The 16,922-nt window shown below is 62.0% G+C and overlaps 2 protein-coding genes across 8 annotated transcripts; both read right to left on the bottom strand.

Moving 5' to 3' along the window:
* Positions 1–316: 316 nt before the first annotated feature.
* On the bottom strand, positions 317–6,111 carry SIRT7 (sirtuin 7). Of its 2 annotated transcripts, XR_008418565.1 has the most exons (11): positions 5,948–6,111; positions 5,740–5,877; positions 5,521–5,625; positions 3,835–3,905; positions 3,664–3,736; positions 2,875–2,973; positions 2,564–2,800; positions 2,340–2,420; positions 2,076–2,182; positions 1,539–1,624; positions 827–941 (listed from the first exon to the last, which is right to left on the bottom strand). XR_008418565.1 is itself a non-coding variant. In XM_019465905.2 (10 exons), exons 1-10 carry the CDS (start codon positions 6,038–6,040, stop codon positions 743–745), a joined length of 1,203 nt encoding a protein of 400 aa, XP_019321450.1. In that variant the 5' UTR covers positions 6,041–6,108; the 3' UTR covers positions 317–742. The 2 variants fall into 2 exon arrangements, 1 of the variants encoding a protein (XP_019321450.1); XM_019465905.2 differs by lacking the exon at positions 1,539–1,624 and having other exon boundaries at positions 317–941; positions 5,948–6,108.
* A 52-nt stretch (positions 6,112–6,163) lies between these two features.
* MAFG (MAF bZIP transcription factor G) lies at positions 6,164–15,523 on the bottom strand. 6 transcript variants are annotated; one of them, XM_053892241.1, is made up of 3 exons: positions 15,280–15,523; positions 11,094–11,156; positions 6,164–10,997 (listed from the first exon to the last, which is right to left on the bottom strand). In XM_053892241.1, exons 1-3 carry the CDS (start codon positions 15,505–15,507, stop codon positions 10,545–10,547), a joined length of 744 nt encoding a protein of 247 aa, XP_053748216.1. In that variant the 5' UTR covers positions 15,508–15,523; the 3' UTR covers positions 6,164–10,544. The 6 variants fall into 6 exon arrangements, with proteins under 6 accessions (XP_053748216.1, XP_019321446.1, XP_053748218.1 ...); XM_019465901.2 differs by having other exon boundaries at positions 15,276–15,384; XM_053892243.1 differs by lacking the exon at positions 15,280–15,523 and adding an exon at positions 14,893–14,932.
* Positions 15,524–16,922: the final 1,399 nt, after the last annotated feature.

Below are 16,922 nucleotides of genomic sequence, written 5' to 3'. Positions count from 1 at the left end.
CGCCCCGCCCGCCGCCCACAGCCCGCGGCCAATGGCGTGAGCTACGGGGCCGCCCCGGAACCGAGCCCCCGCCCCTCGGCGCGCGGCCAATGGCGTGAGCCGCCACCGCCGAGCCCCGCCCCCGCCCCGCCCGGCGGCCTCCGGAAAGTCCGTCTCCCCCGCGCGGCCAATAGCGTCAGCGCACCTGGCCGAAGAGGCGGGGCAGGGCCACGTGGGGCCCAGCGTCCCCGCCCCGTCCTGTCCCCCAGCCCCACGAGCCCGGCGGGGCGCCCGCCCCCCACCACGCGCCAGCTGGACAGTCACAGGACACTCGAGGGACAGTGCTGAGATGTTTAATAACAATAAAAAGGGCTGCTGAGAGCCGAGGCCCAAAACCACCCCTCTGCCGCAAACCCCACACGGAAAGAGGTTCCTATAAAGTTAACAGGTTTCAGTACGAAGTAGTAGAAAGAGGGTTGAGGCCCCTGAGACTAGCCTGGTGAATGAGGTAAGGCAGCCGCGCTTCCTCTCGGCCGGCCAGCTGTGCAACGACCCGAGCTCTGTCCCCAAAGAACGGCACGGCCGCCGCCGCTTTATGGAGAGGCTGCACAGGCGAGGCGTCCTCCCGGAGACGCGCACAGCGGTGCAAGGGGGCTTCCGGTCAGAGGATTCTGGCTGGACCCCGGGGCAGTCCTGGCCGGGCCCCCCACGAACAGGCGTTCCGCCCTCTGCAAAGTGCCAACTGTTCCCGTCAAGCACCGGGTTACGTTACTTTCTTCCTTTTTGTGCGTTTAGTGCAGCCCCTGCCAAACCAGCCTCCCAGCACCGGGGCGGAGCTAAGTGGCGCAGCCCGCTCTCCGGGCGGGGGCTCCTCGCGGCTCCTGCACAGCGACTTCCGACTGTGGGTGCCTTCTTCACCCGCACGCAGGGGGGTCGCCAGGGAGAAGATCGGGTCCTGCCACCTACCGAAAAGGGAAAGCTGGGTCAGACGTGCCTGGGAGCCCCTCAGTCACAACCTGCCCCAGGGCGGGAAAGCTGACTGCGGTCACCCTGCTGCCCTCCCCTGGGGTCTGAACTGTGGCCAGGCTCTGCCTAGCGGCAGTTCCGTCACACCCGAGCTACAGAGCAGCTGCCGGACGGCTAAGGTTCCTGAGTGATTCAGACCAGCTCGGCCCCCGAGAACTCAGTGTCCTTGCTGGTGATCGAGCAGGCTGTGCGCGCCCAAGGTGGGGCAGCGGTTGGTCACTAGCAACTCTGGGTCCCACCTTTCAATTGTACGGTCAGGGGTGGGTGGCCCAGACCCTCTCCCTCTTCCCAGACTGCCAGACCTGATGGGGGAGTGGGGGGGGGGGGGGGGCGGGAAAGGCCAGCTGACTAGGGAGGCGCGGCCTACAGACTACACCGTGAAGAGATCATGTGTCTGACGGAGATGTAGAACCACATATCATAAACTTAAGATACAGATAAGCACTGATAAAGAAAATGAGCTAAGTTAATGTAAAAAAAAAAATACAGTACACAATAGGCCCACATTACAGAACAGCACAAACATAACATACAAGAATTGCCAGGCCCAGAAGGTGAAGGGATCCTTAATTCTTGAACCCTTTGATTAAAAGAAGTTATTGATTTCCCCTATAAGACCCTGAAAATTCACAGAGAAAGAAAGTGTAAACTTTTTACTCAATACATACACCACGTCTAAATTATCACAAATTCTGTATTAAGGTACAGTTTAAGCTTCCCCAAAGTACACCAGCTCCCCGAACCGAGTGCACCGAGATCCTGTTTGGAGATGCCGAGACCACGTCCCTTCAAGGCACCTTCGCGTCCAGGCTGTCGGAGGTAGGAGGGGGGCTCTCCAGGCACACACTGGCACATTCTCTCTCCCCACGGGGAGTCACACCAGCCGGGGGGCCTCAGCTGATGCCTCTGCCACTCCCCCTTGCTGGCAGAGGCCACCAAGCTGGGGTCACGCCTCAGACACCATCTGCGACAACTCAGAGCATTCTCTACACTCAGTTCACGAGAAAAGACAGACGCGGTCCATCCACACAGGGCAGGGAAGGGGGGGGGTGCACCCGTGCCCCCCTCACCTGCTGTAGGGGGGGATCTCCAGGCCCAGCTCGTCCATGAGGAGCTGCATGACGTCATCACACTTCCCATGAAGCTTCAGGGCAGCCCAGTCATCCTTCGGGGTCCACTGGGGACAGGGGAAGGCGAGTGAGGATACCTCACTTCTTCCCAATGGCCCTTTCCTGCCATATCTCTGTGGCCCAGCACACGAGCATCCAGGAACTCTCTGGTTCTCCTGTCCTAAGGCCCAGGTCTAAGGAGGTGTCTCTGGGTGCTCAAGTTACCTGCAAGTTTACAATGTAGAGCTTGGGCCGCCTGCTGGGGGGCTTGGTCATGCACCAGAGGCGTGGATACTTCTTTAGAACCTGCAGGAATGGACGGACGGACAGAAAGACCACATGCACAACAGCGAACGAAGCTACAGGAAGCTAGCTTCTAACACTGAACTGGCCAGGGACTGGCAGTTCTCCCCTCCCCCCCGGTCCCGTCCGCGGCGCTGTTCACGTACCTTTAGGCTGGAACCCAAACACAGGATCGTGTCTGCCTTGCTGGCAGCCTCAGTGGCTGCCTCCCAGTTCAGAGGCTGCCCCAGCGTGCCCCGCTCCCCAAAGTGCACAATGGTGTCCCGGAGCTGGGCCCCACACTTGTGGCAGGCCCGGCCCGTCTGGTGCCGGTGCAGGGCGGTGCGCTCGGTCACATCAAACACCCTCACGTATTCCCTGTTGGGTGTGCAGGCCGTACAGACCTGAGGAGGAGAGGGCGCCGTGAGCAGGAGCCGCTGGCCCGCACAGGCCCGCGAATCCCAGAGGGACCGCTCACTTCAATGTACATGTTCCCGTGGAGCTCCGAGATGGCCGTCCGCGGCAGCCCGCTCCGCAGGTGGAGCCCGTCACAGTTCTGAGACACCACGTGCTGCACCTGCGGGGCAAGCAAGGGCAAGTCAGCAGGTGGCCTGTGAGGGGCTGTGCTCAGTAGCGAAAGCAGTCCTTGACCCTGCCCAGAGTCCCCAAACCGGGGCAGCTCCGACCCCGTGTGGAGCCTCACAGGCAAAACCGGAGCGGCAGGCCGGTCCCAGCAGCAGGTCGAGGGGGGTGGGGGTGGGGGTGGGGGGAACCCAAGCTGCCCCCGACCAACGACCAACCCGGAAGCACTTAGCGAGCTGGGAGTGCAGCTGTTTGCTCTCGGCAGGGAAGGGGCCGGGGCCCCAAGTGACACTCTCTTGGGTCCTTATGTTTCAGGTCACTGAAGGACCAGGAGGACTGACCCTTCCCTACTTGGTTGAAAGCGCTCGGCAGAGGGTCTTTAGGGTTCCCACGAGCCTCCCCCGGACCTAGGTGGCTTCTGAGGTCTGTGGGGACAATGTGAGAGAAACACAGGGGGGAAAAGCCACCAGCGGCTCTGCGCCTGAGGCCGGCCCTACGATTCACGCGAGAGGCTACCCTTCTCTTGAAAAAGCAGCACCGGAGTCTAAAACACTCTGTGGGCGCCTCTCCCAGGGGTCCCTGGGACAGAGGTATGATGCAGTTGCCATGTGGGCACAAAGGTGGCCCTCCAGGTCCTGTGCCAGGGACCCGGCAAGTATACTAGCTAGCCACACCGGGCTCTTACCAGCTTTTGCTCGTGTAAGCGGGCGATGCTCATGTGGGTGAGGGTTGGCTCGGCCTCACTCAGGTCAGCAGCACTGCCAGGTGGAAGGGAAGCAAAGGCGTGGGGAGCTGTGAGGTCAGGCCCAAGCTGCCCCTGCTCAACTGGCTGGGAAGGCTGCATCAGGCTGCTTACCTAACGCTTCTCCCTTTCTGAAGCAGCGTCCACACTCCATTAGGGCCCCGGTAATCTGGGATAGAGGCTGCCTGCATGTTCAGAAGGACGAGGCCAGTGAAAATGCATCACTACGGGAATTGGCAAAAGTCCCCCAGACGAAAACTCAACGTTTTTCTCTTGATGTGTTCCAGACTCGTCTGTGCCCTGGCCTCCGTTCATTCCACAGGCTCAGCATTTCCTAGTCCAACCTGCCTGAACCCAGATGGAGTGGCTCCTTCCCTCTGCCCGGACCCCTGCCCCCACCCCGTCTAGCTCCTCCCTCCGGCTTCCGAGGAGTCCTGCCTCCTCCGGGAGCCTCTCCACCACGAGTACAACCTGGGCTCTGCAGCCCCATCTGTCCTCCAAACCAAGGGAGAGGACGGGTCAGGCTGATCTGTGTGTCCCCAGGGCCGAGCCAGTGCTCAGGAAACACTTAGCAAATGGTGGCACCCTAGGTAGGAGTGCTGGTCTGTCCCAGTTCTGACACCCGATACGGTGTTTCCTGACCTCCCTTGACAAAGACAGCCAACCTCTCCAGACGAGCTGAACACCCTGAATGTCCTTAGTTCTCGATGCAGAGAAACGAAACCACCACGAGACAAGCCAGAAGGTGTGCTCAGAGCAAGGAGTCTTACATTCCCTAGGCTGTGAATGACATCCCTTCTGGGGAGCCCTGTCTCCTCCCCGCGGTTTAGGCTCAGAAAAATGCCCACCCCAAGCAGTGTGGTTCTGAATCACACTGACAAGAGAAACCTCAAACAGTGATGCTCAGAGCAAACTAAAGAGCAGGACTTTCAGAGACGACAGGAATGACTGGAGGACGGAGACCCGACCATCAGGGTCTGCAAGTTAGGACGGTCAGCGCGCCTTACGCGATCTCGCTGGATCTTCCCCTGGCCCTCTCCTGTAAAACCTTACTCAACCTTCAAGGCCCGGCCTCAACGCCGCCTCGCACACGAAGCAAGCTGCACGGATGTCCCAGCTCTCTGAGACCGCGGAGGGCGTGTCTGCATGTCTGCTCTGGCAACCCGGCCCGGCCAGCATCCCCTCATCACCCGCGGCCTCCCCGGGGCCAGAAATCCTCCGTGTTCACCTCTGCCGGGCCCACACGTGGCTCACGCTCGACAGGCACCCATCAGGTGGACAGGTAACACTCTCAAAGCTAGCCGTGTTCAATGGCCCGAGATAGCTTCTCAATAAAATGTCCCCAAACCCAACGCGTTTCTCTTCTTTACCTGGTGTACTCTAATTCTAACTACCTCGCGATCTACTTAATTTCCTTCAACATTCAGGAAATAACAACGAACGCGGAATCAGGAGACGGTCTGGGGCTTCACTCTACCCACATAACCTTGGGACAGTGAGTTAACCTCCCGGACTTGAAACGAGGAGGTGCCTGCAAGCCCTAACGTGTTATGTCCTGTTTTACTCCTCTTCCCTCCTTGCCTCGAACGGGGCATCACAAAAACTGCAAGTGTTTACAAGTATTTATGCCCTCAATGAAGTTTGAGTCCTTTCGAGCTTCTCGACTGTGCTCTCCTCGGTCCTGGGTCCTGGGTCAGTCACCCAGAAGGGGGCGCCCCACACCCGCCCCCGGCGCTCCGGGTTTCTCCCGGACCTGGGAGCCGACGCCGGGGCGCGGCCGCCCACGCCTCGCCGCCGTACCGTGCTGATGCCGGCGCCCGTGTAGACGACCAGGTACTTGGCGTTCCGGACGGCGCCGGCCAGCTCCCGCACTTTCCTCCGCAGCTCCTCCGGGTCGTCGCACACCTGCCGAGACGCCGAGGCCGGCCGTAAGCCCCGCCCCCGCCCCCGCCCGGCTAGAGGTCCGGCCCCGGCGGCCCGCCGACCGAGCCCCCGCGCCGACCGAGCCCCGGGACTCGCCTCCTCCTGCCGCCGCTTCAGGCCCTCGCGCCGCCTGCTCCGGCCCTGCAGCTCGGTCACCAGGTCCTCGCTCTCGGCCAGGAGCCGGCCCTCCTCGGCGCTGCGCTCCGCTGCCGCCTTCCTCAGGATGCGCGACACCTGCGGGCGCGGGGCGGGCGGTGAGGGCGGCGCGGGGCGGGGGCGCGGCGCGGGGCGGGCGGCGGCGTACCTGACGGAGGCGCTCCCGCTGCTGCTCCTCCCGCAGCCTCCGGACCCGCTCCGCCGCCTTGCGCTCCGAGCGGCTGGGACCCCCGGCTGCCATCGCTCCCGGGAGACCCGCGCTTCCGCTTCCGCCTCCCGGCAGGCCGTGCACCGGCGCATGCGCGCGAGGTCCGCCCCGCCCTTCCGGCCCCGCCCGCGCGGCGCGCAAAGGAAGCACCTGACGGTCTCTTTAAAAGGTGTTTATTGATCATATACAAAATAAAGAAAACCTTATATATCACAAACATACACTATGTACAGCAATAAATACCCGGGGTCCGGCCCAGTGCCGCCCCCCCTGGACAATAATTTAGCAATAAATACTGCACAGGGCGGGGTGAGCGCTGAGGCCACAGCCCGCCCCAGGGAGGCCCCTCCTCACCTGGATCTTCCACAACCCCTGCCTGCCCCGGCAGGTCCCAGGGTACCACCACCTCCCCCTGGTTTCAGCCCTAGGCAGGACAGGCAGGGTCTGATCAACTCCGCTTGGACCCAGCCTCTCAGCGCCAGGAGAGCACCAGAGCTGGACGCACTGGGCAGCCCTTGTCCTGTTGCCCTAAGATGCCAGGAGAAGGCTTTCTGTACCCACTCCCGTTTGGTTAAAGGCTTCAGGGAGTAGCAAATTGAGGGGATGGGGAGAAGGAAGGGGCTGGGACACGAGGGTGCTGGAGGGGCCGCCCCCTCGCAGTCCATCAGGGGCACGCTCTGCTAACACTCCGGCTCAGGCTCACCAGACACCCACGTACCAAGGCTGCTGTTCCAGCGTGGGGTGGAAATGTGCGTGACCGGCCCAAAGGTACAGCCCACGCGCAACACACACAGGCCAGAAGCAGGACAGGCCATCAGTCTCCAGGGCACACCCCTGCCTCCGTGTGTCCTCCACTCTCCCCACCTGCTCCAAAACTAGACAGCCAACAGGAAGGCAAAAACGCGCCAAAAAGAATTATTCAGTGGCTTCTGGGGAAAAAAAAATCGTTACTGTGTTGGTTCCTTTCACCAAACCACAGCCTAAAAAAGTAACTTACAAGATCCCAGAGCGGAAACGGTGCTGCAGGCTGTGGCTTGGGCTTCCCAGCTGTGGATGGGAGCTTTAGCCAACTGGCCACCTCTGAAAGGGAGGCCACAGGGACAGGAGGGGGCTTGACCAGCCATCCGAAAGCAGGCTGCAGCTGATCGGAGCTGTGGGCCCAGGAACTGACCATAGAAGCTGTTGCTGACGGGCAGGGTTGTGCACACAGACCTGAAGCCTGGACCAAGGGCAGAAAAGCCTCCGGGGAGACCTGGTATCCGGCAGAAACCAGCACACCACACGGCCGAGCAGCCGTGTCTTCCCACCTTTACAAACAGCGGTGCCGCCCAGAACAGCAGCCAGGGCCATAGGGAAGTCTCCCTGGGGCCACACTCAGGGCAGGAGCTGACCTGTTCCCACAGGGTTCTCCTCTGAAATCTGAGTGTCCGTGTCGGGATGAGGGGGGAGTAGGGCTCAGGCGTGATGGGAAGGAAGGTACACGTCATGGTTTACTTAGCGGACCAGTTTGGGAGATTTGGCCTCGGCCAAAGCCCTCGATTCGCTGTGTCAGAAAAGTCGAGGATAAAAAGAACACAACACCCTCACAGTAGGAAAACTGAATTGACAAGAATCAGAAAGACACCAACCAGTCACATGTGGACATAGGCTCTACTGTCAAGAAACCAAGGGGAAGGGGGAAAGGGCAGAGTGCAGAGCGGCCCCGTGGGGCTGGCTTGATGGGAACAGGATGTACTCCCAGACCCAAGGAACAGTGGCTCCAAATCCAAAAACTCCGAAGGGAAGCATGGCCTCAGTAATTCCAGAAGCTTCTTCCGATACCTAAACCAAGGACCTGCAATTTCTCTTCCGTCTGTGTCCACCCTCCAACCCGCCTCTGGACTTCCCAACCCACCTCCTTTCTCTCCTCTCCACGTCTCCAGCCTGCAGATGGACAACCACCTCCCAGCAAGGACGAAAGTGTCGGGACCGTAAGCGGATATGGAGAACATGGACGTGACCCCTCTTCAGTGATTCTTATGACGCGATTCCAGCTCACTGCTGCCACAACCAATGTCAACAACGTTCATCTAGACCCTAGGTAGACAAAGCCAGACAGCAAGGAGGGGCAGGAAGCCACTAAGTATTGAGAGCCAACAGTCAAAATCTCCATCGCAGGCCGACCCGGGTACAACCGGGAATGACTGAGCCTCTAGGGCCAAGCCCATTAACACGACAGAAATTGACAGCGTGCCCCTGCTCCTACCCCACGGGCACACCGGGTCAGACTCTGGGATGAAAATCCTCCCTGCGGCCCACGAGGTCACACCCTGCGAGGCCGCACAGTGTTTCTTTTCGCCAGCCCACCCTTCTGTGCTCTACAGGGGTTCGGGGCCCCCAGAGGAGCCAAGGCCCATGTGGCCAGAGATGGGGCAGTAGCCTCTTGAGGGCAGGCACCGCAGGAGGCCTCCGAGGAGCTTCCCAAGCCCAGTCTGGAAGACTGGCTGCCTCTGCCGAGGGGCCACGGGAAGGTAGGCTCAGCCCCGCAGAGGAGCACCCCTTGAGCTGAGCAGCGCATCCCTGGAAGACACAGATCCCAGAGGCGAAAGAAGGCCCAGAGCCCAGTCAGGGCGAGGTGAGAGATAGGACCCGGCCCTGGGCACTGGAGCCCTTGTCTGGCACCGGCGGAGACCCCCCCCCCCCCCCCCCGCCTCATGGGCAGGGTGAAGGGGCCGCCCCAGGTGAGTCCTCAAACCACCTGGTTTTGCCTGGGAAGCTCCACTTCACAGCACAGCAGCACTGCCAGGACACGTGGGCAGCAGGCCTCGCGACCCCCACGTGGGATCCACGGGTCCCGATGAGGCCCCCGTGCAGCCCACAGGAACAAAGCTGGGGTTGGAGGCCAGAGCCCAAGCATGTTGACCAGAGGCCAGAAGGAAGACACCCGGGGGTACCCTAGTGACTCCTTGGTCCCTGCAAATCTGCCACCCCTGGCCAGAGGCGGTGGGCATGGAGGCAAGGGGCGCCGTCTGGGATGGCCCCCAGTTTTACCTACCCGGCCATTGGATCAGCCCAAGCCTAGGACAGACATGCGAAGCCAAGGCTGTGCAGGGGTGGGAGCGGCAGAGCCCCCAATCTGCTCCTCTGGGGTCCCGGGTCAGGCACCGAGGCAGAGGCGGGGGTGGGGGCTGGGCTGCTGGGGAGATTCCCGCGTTCTGCCGGAGCGGGAGTCGCCCAGCGCCCCAGTCTGGGCCGGCAAGCTGGCAGAAGCAAACACACAACCAAATCCAAAAAACAAACACAGGAATAACAGACACAAGAAGTGACACCCACAGGTCAAAGGTCACCAGAAGCACCAGCACGTGACGCTGCACAAGACCTCACCAGGCACGGACGACACCACGGCACCGGCAAGAGACGGAAGCAGGAAGGGCAAAGGAGTAAGTCACTTTCGGTACAATTGCAAGAGAGATAGCAAAGAGGGCGCCAGGATGCGCCTTGTGGTCGCCCACAGCTTGGCTTTTCTTTTTTTTTTTTTTTTTTGTCTTTTTTAAAACTAAGTTTTATAAATAACGTCTGATAACTCTGTGTATATAAAAACTAAACTCCAACAGCCACAAAGACTTGTCCATAAGTTTACAAGAAAGGGATTTTTTTTGTTTGTTTTTTTTTTCTTTTGTTAAACTAGCAAAGTTTCTATTATACTTTCTTCCCTTTTCCATATATATGGTCAAATGTTCTTGCTTGTTTTTTTTTTTTAAAAAGACAGTTTTATAAATACTCTGCAGCTCTTTTTTTTCTTTAGCTTTTAAACATATAATTTAATAACTTCGTAAAAGGAACTCCTCTCTTTTAAATAAAGGGCCACGTAACCACACAGATAGGTCATGTAAACAGTGACACGGGACCCGTCGCAGGACACTGGACACACCCTTCACGAATGTTCACAACCAGTGATTTGGTCTTGTTCAGTGCAATGCGTCAGGCTTGAGCGCCGTGGGCCCTGGCCCAAAGCCACATAACGCCCCGTCCCTCCCAGCGGCCGTAGCGCCCAGGCTGGTGGCCCGCCCATCCAGGCCCATCCAGGGCCCCCAAGGACACCCTACTCTCAGGAGCAGAGCCCATCTATGCCTGCTGGCCACGCTGAGAGTGAATCACAGCCCCCTGCCAGGCAGCAGCTGTTGGGGCCTGTGGGCCACCCGGGAGCAGACAGCAGCCCTCCCTACTCAGAACCGCGAGCCCCAGAGAGCTCATCCGATCTTTCTCTTGTTGCCACAGGGCCAACTCTGGACTCCAAGCCTGCACGGCCTTGGTACAAAGGGGGCCGAGGCAACCCCACGTCACCGCCGAACTGACCAATCCCAACGTACAAAACACACGATGACAACGACGAGATCAAAGGGGCTCAGCCCGGCGCCCCGGGGTGCAGGTTGTGCTTTGCAGGGAAGGGAGGAGGCAGGAGAGGAAGAGGAGGAGAGGAGGAAGAAGGGGACAGGGCTGCCAAACTCGCCATGCGCCTAACGGCCCCTTGCAGACCCGCCCGGGCAAGCGCGCGTCCCTACGATCGGGCGTCCGTCTTGGACTTTACTATCGTGATGACGCTGGTGGCAGCCACCTTGCCAGGGACGAGGGGCCCCAAGCCGGCCGCGAGGGGGCCCCGGGCCGGCGCCACGGGACTGCGGGCCACCGTCCTGGCGAAGTTCTGCAGGGCCTCGTACTTGGAGCGCAGCGCGTCGAGCTCCAGCTTCATGCTGGCGTTCTCCGAGGCCAGCTTCTCCACCTCCTGCTGCAGCTCCGCCTTCTGCTTCTCCAGCTCCTCCTTCTGGGTCACCCGCTTCACGCGGCAGCTGGCGGCGTAGCCGCGGTTCTTGAGCGTGCGCCGGCGCTGCTTCAGCTGGATGATCTCCTCCTTGGACAGGCCCCGCAGGTGCTGGTTCAGCTCCCGCACCGACATGGTCACCAGCTCCTCATCAGTCAGGCTGGTGCCATTCTCACCTGGCTCCCGCTTCACCTGGGGGCAGGGCAGTGCACGGGGTCAAGGCTGAGCGGGGGGCCGCCCACCCTGGAGGCACCCCCGCCTCAAGACTCCATCCACCCCGCTGCTCACCTTCAAGGCCTTGTTTCCTTTATTGGGGGTCGTCATAACCCGGGGGCACAGCACGCAGGCACTCTGCGAAACAGGGAGCAGAGGTCAGGACCCTGGAGAACACCCCGCTTTCCCTCCCCAGTCCATACAGAGCCTGGGGGAGAGGCCCAGCCGCCCCCGCCCCCAGCCTCGCCTCTCAGCTGACCGTCCCCAATACCCCGAGGACCACCCGCCACCCTTTAGCTAGGCTGTTCCCCGTCCCCCTTGTCCCTAGAGAACCCAGCAGGTCTGAGGCGGGAAAGGGGAACCGAGGCGCTGTTAGAAAGGCAGAGACCAGGAAAAGGGGCTTGGGAAGAGTTGAGACGCATGCAGGAGGGGCCGGCCCAGAAGGAAGCCGGGAGCTTTAAAAATAACCCCAGTGTGCGCCCCAGAGCACGGCTGTTCCTGCCCAGTCACGCTGACTCAGCACATTGCTCCCGCTCCCGCTCCCTCACCGGCCTGGCCTGGCACTCCCCAAGGCTGCCAGCCAGCCAACACAGCCCCAGGGGACCCGGAGCCTGAGCAGAGCACCGCTGGGCCAGGAAGGCCAGCCTGGCCAACGGCAGGTAGGGCTGGGGCCGGCGACCCCGCACACGTCTACTCCAGGGTCCTACCTGCTGCAGCCACCTCCCCTCAGCTGGCCCTGCCCCCGCGAAGGCTTAGGAGCCAGTGGGGACTCAGGCCAAGAGGAAAATGCAGGAGAGCCCTGAATCTCCCACAGACTTTTCACTCTGAACAGCTCAACTCTTTCCAGCACTGGTGGGAGCCCCCCACCCCTCCAGGTGGCAGGCACTCCAGCGCGGGCTGCACACAGCCCACCTCCGCTGCCGATGAAGCAACCTTCCTGTGGCCTCAGATTGCAGCATCTTGCACCCCTGCCCCACCCCATCCTCGCTGTTTCATAAGAGTGCCCAGTTAGCCACGCAGGGGCCTGCTCAGCCCTTTCCAGCCCCCCACCTGAGGTCACTGCCCACAGTGCAGGGGACAAAAACAAGAGGGGTGGGGGGCTGGACCGAAGGCCCCCACCCCCGCCCGGCACCCACTCAGTTGCCCCTCCCACACTCTGCCCTCACTTTCTGCTTCCTGAAGCCCTGCCAAGGACATTTCTGTGCACCTAATCCTGGCAATTCTGGCTCAGCCACCCCCCACCCACCCAGCCCTAGCCCCCTGCTCTCCAGGTTAGACGCAGAAAAAGACGTCAGACGTGGCTGGAGGACCAAGCCAGACTGCAGTTTCCCTGCCGCAGGAGAGGTCTCTTACCCCACTGGGGAGATAAAGCATGGGCTGGGAGGGGGGTGGAGGTGCAGTTGGCTCCAGGGGGAGCCCCCGCCTCACCCAGCCTTGCCCCAGGCGGTGCCTCATCACAGCCAGGGCATCCGGGCTCTCAGACAGGCCCTGAGGCTGGCATCTCCCGGATGTTCCAGAGCAGAGGATGGAAAAGATAGGAACTGGAGGTCAGAAGAGCCCCAGGGCCCCAACCCACCCTGGAAGCCAAGCCCTCATGGCAGAGCTAGAGGGGCGCCCCCAGTCTTGAGTCTGAATCAGGGTGCAAGGACACCGCCCTGGGTCCAACCACTGTCAGCCCGAAGGAAAAGGGCTGCCACCAGCTTTTCCCACTCGCCGTGCTCCCTCCCCTCCAAATGCTGAGCACGACGGTGACTTCCTGAAGAGATCACACAGAAAAGTGCCGAGCGTGGCGGCTGGGAGCTGAAATGTGCCTCCTCGACAGATTTCGCCCTCCGCAGAAGGCCTGAACTCAGCACAAGCACAGCCGCTCGCCTCCCAGTCAAAGGTGCGTGTGCGTGTGCGTGCGCGTGCTGTGGGGGAGGGGCAGGCCTCTGCAAAGCCGGGGCCTCAGCCCCCTGGCCCGGCCTCTGTCCACCGGGGGACACACACAGATGTGACAGAGACAGCCTTTGGACATAGATGGCTAGGGATAGCTCAGGCCACCTCTAGAAGCCAGACGGGGAGTATCCCAGAGACGGGACTGAGGAGAAGCTTCCTCTCCTCCCCATCAAGGGCCGGTCCAGAGCTGGGGCCTGGTCATCCTTCCCAACTCAACTCCCCCAGAGGCCGGGCCACCCTGGGGAGAGGGCACGGGCAGTCCCCAGGGCCTGAAACCACCAAGGTACCCTGCGCCACCCACTCAGGCTGAGAGCCGGTTGGGATGGGAAAACAGGTTCCGAGAGTTCCGTCCCCTGTATCTGGGCCCGAACTCTAGGATGTGGACACTCGGCAGGAGGCCGAGACAGCCTCCTGCTCCTTTTGGTGGCCTGCAAACTCTAGCGTCCAAATGTCCCCAACAGGCGTGGCCCCAACCTAGCCTAGCCTTACTCCCGCCCTGCCCTTCAGAACCACCTTCTCCAAAATCTCTCAGCCACTGAAAGCGATTCTGAAAAAAGTTTCAAACTTCATTTCCACCTAAGCATAAATAATGACAAGACTTACAGAAATACCCCTTCAGGAATCTGCATTTTCCTAAGGTAGGAAGAAATTCCAGCCAAAAGATGAGCTGAAGTGTTACACAAAGCTGCCTCTGTGTGTGTGTGTGTGTGTGTGTGTGTGTGTGTGTGTGTGTGTGTGTTGGGGGCAGGGGGTGTCCCTGAAAACAAACCACAAGGCGGCCCGACCTAGCCATGAACCCCTAGGTTCAGCTCTGATCTAGACAAAACAGCCCCCGTCCTGGAGGCCAGGAAGCACCCATACATTCAGGAAAGGTGGCCCAGGCCACACCACCCTCAGGCTGTTCCCCCCCCCCCCCCGCCCCAAGAGGCCCAACATCCATCAGGGCCACAATCTTTACTAACACCTGCTCGACACTGAGCCCCAATCTCAAGTAGGACAATTTTGGGGTGACTGGAAACCACATTCTTCCACTCCATGCCTTCCACACCAGCCCGCCTGCTGTGCCCCAAAGGCTAGGCACCCTCAAAGCCACCACCACCTGCAGCTTTGACCCAAACCCCAAAGCCAGGCTGTGCAAAGGGGCAGGGCCTGCTCACCAGACACCTCACTCCCCAGATGTCAAAGTCCTGCCGCTTCCTCTCATTGGCAGTTTCCTGGTACAGCTGCACCTGCTTGTCCCTGCCCTGTCCACTGCCCTCCAGGACTTGAGTAAAGGCACCCCTCTTTCTCCCACTGACTCCCTCTCTGGCCAGGGTGTATTCCTCTCTTTCTTCCCCGCCCAGGGGCTGCCCAGCCTAGCCAACCAGACCAGTCACAGGGAAAGCCTGCTTCCCAGCCTGGCAAGCACGGCCCCCCTAAGCTCCTCCCCTCCTCTCACTCAGAGAACTATTTCCCAGTTTGGGGAACTGTCCCAGACGCTGGTCAGGGACCAGCTGCCTGAGAAGAGAATGCCTGGGAGGGGAGGGGAGGGGACGGGCAGGCCGGGGGCTTCACATTCTGCCGGGGGAAGAAAACCTACCCCGAGGCCCCTCCACTGTCTTCTCACCCACTCCTCCTTCAACTCGCACGCCGGCCCAAACTTGAACCGGTGCCCCAGTCCCTGGGCCTGAGCCCTTCCCCGGTTTCCCTCCTGCGCCTATCTCCCGGCCCCTTAGACCCCAGGCCCCTTGCTCAAATCCCCCCCAGACATCAGAATGAGCATCGAGTGACCTCATGCTGATGACTCAGCAAGTCTCCCTCTGGGCTCTGGCACGCGTGTGACGGAGCGAAGCCACCGCGAGCAGGGTCTTCCCGGCCCCGCCACGTGCCGCCCCCTACCCCCCACCCGCCCCGGCCCGCCGAGGACCCCCGCGCCCGGGCGGGCGGACACAGACACCTGATGAATCAGCAGCGAGAACCGGGGCCCAGAGGCTCTTCCGCGGAGCCCTAGGCGCCCCGCTCGACCCCACCCTTTCCTCCCGCCACCGCGGCCGCCCCTCCCACCGGGACGCCCCGGGCTCCGCCGAGCGAGCCCCGCGTACGCCCCGCCCCGCCCTCCTCCGGCCCCCGCGGCCCACCCCCAGCAGCCCCGGCGCGAGGGCCGGGAGCTGCTTCTGAGCCGCGGGGAAATCGAGGCACGGGCCCCCAGCAGGGCGCGGGGCAAACCCGAAGCCGGGAGCGCGCGGCCCGCGCCGCCCCCGGCCCTCCAGGAGGAGCCGCGGCCCCGCCCGCCCCCACCCCGGGCCCGGAGCCCCCCGCCCGGCCCGCCGCCGCACTCACCCACCACACTGCGGGCCCGGGCGGGCCGAGGCCGGGGCGGGCGGGGCGGGGGGCGCTCCGAGGCCGCGCGGGGGCTCCGGGCCCGGGGTGGGGGCTCGCCGCCTGCGCGGGCCGGGCCGAGCGCGCTGGGAAGGCCGGGCCGGATCAGGCTCGGGATCCGCCGCCGCCGCCGCCGCCGCCGCCGCCGCTCCACAGACGTCACATGATGTTTGGTCACGTGGGCTCCATTCATGAAGCGGCGACGCGGCCGGCCGGGGCTTAAAGGGGAAGGAGCGGCGGCGGCGGCGGCGGAGGCGGCAGCGGCGGCGGCGGCCGCCGCGGCGGGACGCGCCTGCACTGCGCCTGCGCGCCCGGAGCTGTCGCCCCGGCGATGCCGCCGCCGTCCTGCCCCGGCGGGGTCTCGCGGGACTGGCCCCGGGCGCGCGCACCTCTGCGGGCCAGGCTCCGGCCTTCGAGCGGGGAGCCTCGTGGGACTGTCCCGCCGCCTTCCTGGCCCGGGGGACCCGTGCGGACCTGCGGTCCCGGGGCATCGCCAGGAGGGTCCTCGCGGGGCTTCCCAGGCTGCCTGGCGGGCACTTGCAGGCATGACCTCGCCTAATTGCGAGCCGACCTCCGCCCTGCCAGGTAGCCGCGGCCTGGTTCACGGAGGACCCGACAGTCTTGTCCAGGAGGCAAACTGAGGCGTGTTCAAGGCCGCCTCCAAGATCCTGCGGGGAGGGTGGTCTGGCATCACCCAACGCCCGAGACCCCACACCGGGCGAGGGGCAGTCAGGCAGCCCAGGAGTGGGTGCGCCGTAAACAAGTGTGGAGTAGTTGGTGCACCAACTGCTCCTTTCCCCTTCCATCCACATCTGCCTGGAGCTCAGCTCACAGGAGTCCGTGGCTGCGCCTGCCTTTTCTCTAAGGACTTCTCGCTGCTGTTCAAAATTCCCAGAGAACGGGGCAACCCAGGGCAAGAGGGGAAATTGGAGGGATCCTTTCCATTTCCACTTCCAAGTTCTGGATTTCCTTTCTCGTGTGTAGTCAGGAAGGGTGACTCACCCCGCCAGGCGGGTCAGTGGGACTCAGCCGGCAGAGGGAGGAGTGAGGGACAGGTGGCCGGGGCTTCACAGGAACTCAGTGCCACTGACTGATGAAGGCCACTCGAGGAGGCCCCCAAAGCTGGGGGCAGAAGGGCACCACAGCACCCCCTGCCTGCCTCCAGTAACCTCTCTGAATCCCACAGTGCCTTGTCACCAGCGTTGCAGGTTTGGGCGTGGTTGTCTTAATCCAAGCTGCTCTTTAAGGGCAGGGCGTGACACTGTACTGAGCTCCGCTGGAATCTCACATACTCCGGGGCCTTGAGATTATATTTTTAGTCTTTACACCCATCGTGGAGCTCGAACTCACAACCCCAAGATTGCATGCTGTACTGACTGAGCGAGCCAGGTGCCCCAACGGTGTGACTTAAAGTCAACCCAATCTACAGAACAACAAAGGCCCCTGAGGATAAGAATGCAGTCCTGTGGGCTCCAGCTCCTCCAGCCTCCTCACCACCGGATGTCAGCCCCGTTCTCCTGGTCCCACTTGGCAGGGATGTGGGGTCTGAGCTACTGTTGGACCTTAAGAGCCAGTCCACGAAGCAGGGCCCTGGCAGACCACATGGGG

This window comes from Panthera pardus, unplaced genomic scaffold, assembly GCF_024362965.1.
Source record: "Panthera pardus isolate Hobbes unplaced genomic scaffold, ASM2436296v1 HiC_scaffold_3, whole genome shotgun sequence".
Taxonomy (NCBI): domain Eukaryota; kingdom Metazoa; phylum Chordata; class Mammalia; order Carnivora; family Felidae; genus Panthera; species Panthera pardus.
This window is presented reverse-complemented; position numbering and strand designations above follow the sequence as displayed.

Coding starts and splice junctions, on each gene's coding strand:
- SIRT7 (XM_019465905.2), bottom strand. CDS start 6,040: ATGGCAGCCGGGGGTCCCAGCCGCTCGGAGCGCAAGGCGGCGGAGCGG. Junction 2,974..3,663: donor GCTTACACGAGCAAAAGCTG/GTAAGAGCCCGG, acceptor CTTGCCCCGCAG/GTGCAGCACGTGGTGTCTCA. Junction 2,183..2,339: donor TCTACATTGTAAACTTGCAG/GTAACTTGAGCA, acceptor CCCTGTCCCCAG/TGGACCCCGAAGGATGACTG.
- MAFG (XM_053892241.1), bottom strand. CDS start 15,507: ATGAATGGAGCCCACGTGACCAAACATCATGTGACGTCTGTGGAGCGG. Junction 11,157..15,279: donor CCGCCCGGGCCCGCAGTGTG/GTGGGTGAGTGC, acceptor CCTGTTTCGCAG/AGTGCCTGCGTGCTGTGCCC. Junction 10,998..11,093: donor AAGGAAACAAGGCCTTGAAG/GTGAGCAGCGGG, acceptor CCCTGCCCCCAG/GTGAAGCGGGAGCCAGGTGA.